General features: G+C 35.7%; 2 protein-coding genes across 10 annotated transcripts in view; one reads left to right on the top strand and one right to left on the bottom strand.

Moving 5' to 3' along the window:
- The window catches only part of NF1 (neurofibromin 1), a 257570-nt gene that overhangs the window by 200860 nt on the left and 49590 nt on the right, over positions 1-7120 (top strand). The gene's annotated exons all lie outside the window — the stretch shown is intronic.
- Positions 1648-6031, bottom strand: EVI2A (ecotropic viral integration site 2A). The gene is made up of 2 exons (XM_027516775.1): positions 5806-6031; positions 1648-3249 (listed from the first exon to the last, which is right to left on the bottom strand). The coding sequence occupies exon 2, from the start codon at positions 3226-3228 to the stop codon at positions 2530-2532; it is 699 nt and encodes a 232-aa protein (XP_027372576.1). The 5' UTR covers positions 3229-3249; positions 5806-6031; the 3' UTR covers positions 1648-2529.

Below are 7120 nucleotides of genomic sequence, written 5' to 3'. Positions count from 1 at the left end.
GAGGGATAAATTTTAAATATTTCTGCAATAGGAGCTTTCTGTTTTGTGTGAAGATGTTCAACATATGTGTTGCATAGGAAAGTAGTTGCCTAGTTAATTTCTTATTTTTAAGAAGACAGTCATTTGTTTTCAGTTTCTTGATTCAAGGACTGCTTTGTGTTATCACTGTTTTCATGTACAGTCTCAGATTTTTGATATACACAAAATGGGAGCTCTGCCCAGGTTCATTTCAAATCTGAAATCAAACCTTTTTACCCTTCAAAAGATAACCTGCTGCTGCTGCTGCTAAGTCACTTCAGTCGTGTCTGACTCTGTGCGACCCCACAGACGGCAGCCCACCAGTCTCCCCCATCCCTGGGATTCTCCAGGCAAGAACACTGGAGTGGGTTGCCATTTTCTTCTCCAGTGCATGAAAGTGAAAAGTGAAAGTGAAGTCGCTCAGTTGTGTGCGACTCTTAGTGACCCCCATGGACTGTAGCCCACCAGGCTCCTCCATCCGTGAGATTTTCCAGGCCAGAGTACTAGAGTGGGTGCACTTACTGCCTTCTCCAAAAGATAACTTAATGTTACAACCACAACGGGCATGAGCTTGCTCTTGCTTTCCTTTTTCCTTTGTTGATGTTTACCTTTTTCTGGAATAATAGGGCTATGATTTGTTATTTGGGAAATGGATTTTTTATAAATTGGTAACAAATCGATAATAAAATTGATGCTCTTTTTCCCTCTCTCATTTTAAGATGTAACCTTAAAAAAAAAAAAGAAATGTAACCTACCTAGATCTTTTGAGCAATGGAAATTTTACAAATTTAATCTGATGACCAAGAGCATGATCTAGGGAATTATGCAAAAATTATCAATGCCTCTATCTGGAGCTCACTCCATTTAAATCAGGAGGAAGGGTGTAACTTACGCATGGGTGAGTTAAATTCTTCAGGTGATTCTGAATCTCAGTCAGGATGCAAATTACTAACCTAGAAAGAATTGCAGTAATACTTGGAAAAAATATATATAAATATGTAAAATGTTTCCTCAGCTAGGTGCTCTGTGATGACCGAGAGGGGTGGAATTGAGGGTGTGAGTGGGAGGTTCAAGAGGGAGGGGTTGTATATGTATACATATAGCTGACTCATTTTGTTGTACTGCAGAAACAAACACAACATTGTAAAGCAGTTATACTTCAAATTATTTTACAAAAAAAACAATGGCTGTTGTTAGGGGGTGGAGATAGTAGAGATTGGAAGGAGGCCTAAAGGCACTTTCTGAGAAAATGTTCTATTTGTTGGTTAAAAGGTGTTGACATGTATAAACTTTTGTCAGAGTGAATTGAATTGTAAAAAAGAAAAATAAAAACATACATATATGTAAATGTTTCCTTAAATGTCTAGCATATTTCCCAAAATAAATGCTCGACAAGGGATGAGATTTTTAAGACTGGCCTGGTCTTTAATTAAGTATGCTCTGTGTCAGTTTTGGTGGACAGTTGGAAAGTCTCTCAGAGCAACTTTTGCAATATATTAAATTGAAGATGAATGTCTTGGCTTAAATGTAAGCCACTATTGTACTTGAACCCAGTTTCTTTAAACTTTCAACAATTACCTGAGTATCCTGTTTTCCAAAGTAGAACAAACACACACACATATACACATCTTTCCTTTGCTCATGTCATATTGGGTAGTAAAAAAATAAAATTGGTTTATTAGGTCATTTGGCAGTCTCAAAGTCCAAAAACTAATCAGCCTTTGAATATTTGCTATAAAAAAAAATCCCATAAGCAATATTTATAGAGTTCCATTACAGTTAAACAGTAAGATATGTTTTACATTTATCTATTTCAGTTGTACTCTGTTTCTTATTGATCTTTGCTGTGTATTCTCTAAAATAATAAAGGGAATGCAAATATAGTCACTTTTATTCTGTCATCTTAATTTATTATACAAAATTTAAAGTTTTAATTAAATATAGTAGAAAACGACTTTCTTATGTACACCACATGTAAAGATGAAAGCATCTGGCATAACATTAGCCGTGTTTATAGATGAACTGGTATGGATTCTGTCTCATTCAGCAAAGAAAGTACCATGTAACTATACAGTTCAACTCTATGCATTAGGAATGTGACTTCTGTTAGATGTTAAAGCATGTAATAGCCTCAAATGACACACTGAAACTCTTCCAAGTTTACTTACATTTGGACAAAGATCATGTAACTACTATTGCTGAACAAGAAAAACTCATAAATTATCTCTTTCTAACTCTATTAGTCAGTTCCTTCAACTTGTCTTTAGAACCTTCCTTGAATGCTTGGTCGTTTTATTATTTGCTTTCTAAAACAGTGTTAGACACAGTTAAAGTCATTAAGTAAGCAAACATACTTCTTCCTTTCTCACTTGCTTGATTCTAAGCAAGGCCAGCCATGGCAAATTTTAGACCTTCAGTCCAAAACCTTGGCATTAAATGTCAAACTGAGTTCATTTTTACCCCAGAAACTTTCTCATTGCTACTTTGCATTTTTCTTCACTAAAGCATCTATTAGTTAGTGAGTTTTTCAGTTCCTTCTTCATCTTTTCTTTCCATCGTAGCTGTGAGCACTCCAGTAGATTGCATCATTAGGTTGGGCACTGTGAGCTGTTTTGCTCTTTTCCAAGTGTCTGATTCAGCAGGCCAGAGACCACTGCTTGCCAGAAAATCACCATTGCTCCTAGGCTGACGCTTGCCTGCTTGTTTTGATCGTCTGAGAGATGAGACTTTGTTTGCCAGAACCACGGTTGATAGAAATAGAATGGTACAGATGAGAAAGAGCACGGCAATTATGATTAAGCAGACTAGCATGGCCATTTTGTTGTTGTCCTCCTCACAGACACCCTTTTTGAAAATTTCACTGTGACTTTTGCTTGTGTTTTCAATGTTCTGTACTGTTGGTGGACTGTTCCTGACAACAGAAGATACATAAAGCTCCAGTTCAGATTTAGGAGTTAAAAACGTGATGTGAGATGATGTTTCTGTTTCAGGCATGTTTGTAGAATTATCTTTTTTATCTGCTTCAGGAGTTTTAGGGTTTGCGTTAAAGTTTTCATTTTGGCTTCTGTCCGTCTTGTTGTGAATATCTGGATCCAAGACAGTAGAATTGTTATCCCACAGATGGGTATAGTTTGCTTTTGTTCCAGGAGACAAAGAAAAAGCTGTTGTCATCAGAAAGGCAAGATGCAGGTAATGTCGCATGTGTCCCATGTCTGTGAGTGTACTGGTAATCTGTAGGGATAGAAATATAATTTGTTAACTTGTGAAAGAATAATGGTTCCTAGTTTTGGTAATTGTCATTAAAAGATGGATAGACAGTTGATAAGTTTTAGCTACAATTAGCTATAATTACACTCATGCCTGACATTTGCTTTCCTGTTTGAATTCCTTCTGAACTGATCTTTTTTCTACTAGGCTACATATAAAGAAACAATTTAATTTCTCTTATTTTTTAAATGCTAAAAGGTAGCATTACAGATAACTACTAATCATTGTTAAACTGAATACCCTGGTTTAAGAGTTTCCTCCCTCTTGAGCATGCTAGAAGAATTTAGCTTTGAGTCACATACTTCTGCTTTTACTTTTTTGATTCCTCCTTTTTTTTTTCTTACCATTTAAGGAAACTCCTTGCAGAAACTCCCCATCCTCTAACAAATGAGTCACCCATCTGTATAGTAAGAGAGAAATGTGACATTTTGCTTCGTGTGTGAGAAGAAAATGCAAATAATTTTGCGGGGGTCTCAGGAAAAGGGAAGTGTGGTAGCAACCAAGAGAAAACGGACCTCAAGTAGAAATTCAAGATGTTCTTTTTTCTTCCTGGGTATTTATCTTGAAGTTTAGACTAAAGCTAGTGCTTAGGAATATATTCCCAGTATTCATGAAAGCTCTTTTATGATGATGGGTCTCCCTTCACCTCTATGGCCCCTGAGTTACTGTGGCTTTCTGAAAGCAAAGACATGCCACTTTTCTCATCCCAAACCTCTGGCATTACAGAGGAAAAGAGGCAGGTTTCTTTTGAATAATCTCAAAAGTTCAACAAAAGATATTGACCTTTCTCATTATTATTTGTGCTTAGAATTTTTCTGTGAATATTTTGACATAATCTTTAAAAATAAGGTATACAATAAAATAGAAATACAACATCAGGATCATGGGATTCAGGCTCAAGTGGGAAGTCAGTGTGGATCATAAGAGTCTCAACCTATAAATGAAAAAGTGGAATGTCGATTTTGGGTCTGAGCTCGCTGGAAGCCAGTCCACAAAGGGGAAAACTCTGTTCCTAATTTCTATTATCCATCATAAGACTGAAGATTTAAATGCAGCTGGCATATCTGTTCTAGGTACTGGTAAGCCAAGGAAAGATTCATTACCATTATTGAGCTATCTCTTTTAAAACAGTATTCCAGTTTGTCTGGGCCACATTTGTAAGAGTGTTTTATTGTTTGCATTTATATGAATAGGGAAGTGGAAGCAAAAACTAGGTTATTCTTCTGTTGTTTAGTCAGTCAGTCATGTGCAACTCTGCGACACTATGGACTGTAGACCACCAGGCTCCTCTGTCCGTGGAATTTTCCAGGCAGGATTACTGGAGTGGGTTGCCATTTCCGTCTCCTGAGATATACCAAATAAAAGTGCCTGTTTGCCTATTATATATAAGTTCTTCTCAAACTTTAAAGAACATGGATGTGAGTTTGTTTTTAATGCAGATTTATTCCATAGGTCTAGGAGGGACTGGAGAGTTTTAACCAATTCCCAGATGACACAGATACTGTTGCTACTCATGCTTTTTTTTTTTTTTAACTGAAGTATAGTTGATTTGAGAATAACAAATGTGACATATTGTTATACAAATGAAAGTAGCATATAATAAACAATAGTAACTAGAAACTAACCTCTGAAGTCATATTTCCTATTGATAATATGGAGGGGAAAAAAAAAAAACCCTTTCTTATGTGTTCTAGAAGTAAGATTACTTTTCAGATTATAATTTTTATAGACAGTTAAAGATATTGTGCACTGACTTGTCTATAATAGTGTTTGAATTCAATTTTTAAGTTGAATGACATAAATCTTTGGATTTATGGAAGTATTTGTGATTCTTCCACAAAGAGAAAGACTTTAAATTGGATTAGCAAATAATTTCCAGCCTTTTATACTAGACTGGACTTCTGCATGAGATGCTAAAAATGATTTAAAGCAAGTTATTCTTGTCACATTAGTTCATTAGTGTAATATGTATCATAGTATTTGTACACATTTTAGCAGTGCTCACCACAGGATAAATAATAGGCCCGCTGTTGATTGTCTTCAGCCAGATGTACTGTCATCCCCAAATAAACAAACCGTTAACAAAATGAGACTTTGAAATCCTTACAAATGCCTAAGAATAGAGAGCTGTCTCTACATCTCTAATTTATGCAGTGGAGGCCAGGTTATATTATGAAAATTTTCCTTTATCTCTGGTAGTTTTCAATAAAATTTATAATGCCTAAGCATTAGTAATGAGAAATTTGTTTTTTAAACTTATTTTAATAACAGGTAAAACTTTACAATTCACTCAAGAGACTAAAATCAAATCCTGCTTAATCTTAATTTAAAGCTCTGTGTTGATGGTAACTCTTGCCATTTCTTACTTAAATTTTACTTAATAGAACAGAGAAGAAAACAGCATACGTGTTCCATTACTAATTCTACTTTGTTAGTACGATTCGAAAGTATTTCCTCAAACACTAATCTGTAAGAAGTTATAAATGAAAAGGCATAAGAAAAGCCATATATATGACCTACCTTACAAAATGCTTGGTCAAAATCTTATAACCTGATTTTAATAAGCCACTTCTTTTCTTTTCTTGAAGCACAACTTCCAAATAATTTAAAGCAGAATAGACTTGAAGAATCTGAACCTAACTCTGCAGTTTTAAAAAAAAGGATATGTACAGCTAGCTTTCCACTAACCACAGATGACACATTTCCTTTCCACTGCAGCTAAAGCACATGTCACAGGGGAAAAAAAAATCTCCAACTTGTCTATTTGGCCACAGCATGACAGGAGGCTTTGTAGGACAAATCCCCGCCTCCAGGGTAGGGAGGGTTTTGTGTTTAATGCCTTTTGACCCTATGCTGATTATGTATGTCTGCTATATGCTTTCGAATGCTATGTTAGTATCTTTCAGAAAAACAGAAAATAACATTTCCCCTGAGATTGAGCATTAAAATCTTCTCTAAAAATTGTACTTGTATACCACAGACTGATTTGATAACATGAGTTTGGAGACCCAGGATATTGGTCAGATAATAGAAACAGTAATGTTTATAACCAGCATTTCAAAGTATGGAAGTGCAACAGTGGTTTGGAGAGACTATCTAGTAAACTTAGGTTATAAGAGACAAAAAAAAAAATCTCTTATAATCTAACTGTAGTGTATATATACACACACACTCCCCTCTAATGTCCTGTCAGGACCTCATACTCAATGTATCTAAAATGGATTTCAATTTTCCCCCAAAGTGACTGCCCCTTGTGATCTCTGTTTTTATTCAGGGTGGTAACATTCTTTGTTATGGCAGAGCCTTGGTACACAGCAAGTCCTTTTAATTCAAATCCTTTGTTTCAGCCTTGATAAAGATGTTGAATCATGTTGATCCTTTCTTCATATTTTTGGATCAGTTTCTTCTCTAACTGTTAGCCTTGTGTATATTTTAGATGCTTATTAAACCATACCTAGACTACTAAAATATCTTTTTCACTAGCCCCAACTCCTTCTTATATATGTATGTATCACTTCCTGTGATCATATCACCTTTTTCTTTTTAAAGAAATGTGGTCAAATAACTCCCTAACACCTGCAGCTGCAATTCAGAAATGTTTGTGCACATAAACATCAGATGAAAGGTTGTTTAAAAACAATGAAAATCTCCAGGCCCCACTGCATAGATTCATATATAGTAGTTCTGGGCTAGGACAGGAAACTGCGTTTTAATGAGGCACAGAGTTGATTCTGCCGCTGGTGTGCCACAGAACATCCTCCAAGAAATACCAAAGTCTTAAGAGGAAATCTGAGCCCCTTAGTTTTGCCCCTGAGCAGTTTTGGTCCCTTCACAA

This window comes from Bos indicus x Bos taurus, chromosome 19 (genome assembly GCF_003369695.1).
Source record: "Bos indicus x Bos taurus breed Angus x Brahman F1 hybrid chromosome 19, Bos_hybrid_MaternalHap_v2.0, whole genome shotgun sequence".
In the NCBI taxonomy this organism is placed as follows: domain Eukaryota; kingdom Metazoa; phylum Chordata; class Mammalia; order Artiodactyla; family Bovidae; genus Bos; species Bos indicus x Bos taurus.
This window is presented reverse-complemented; position numbering and strand designations above follow the sequence as displayed.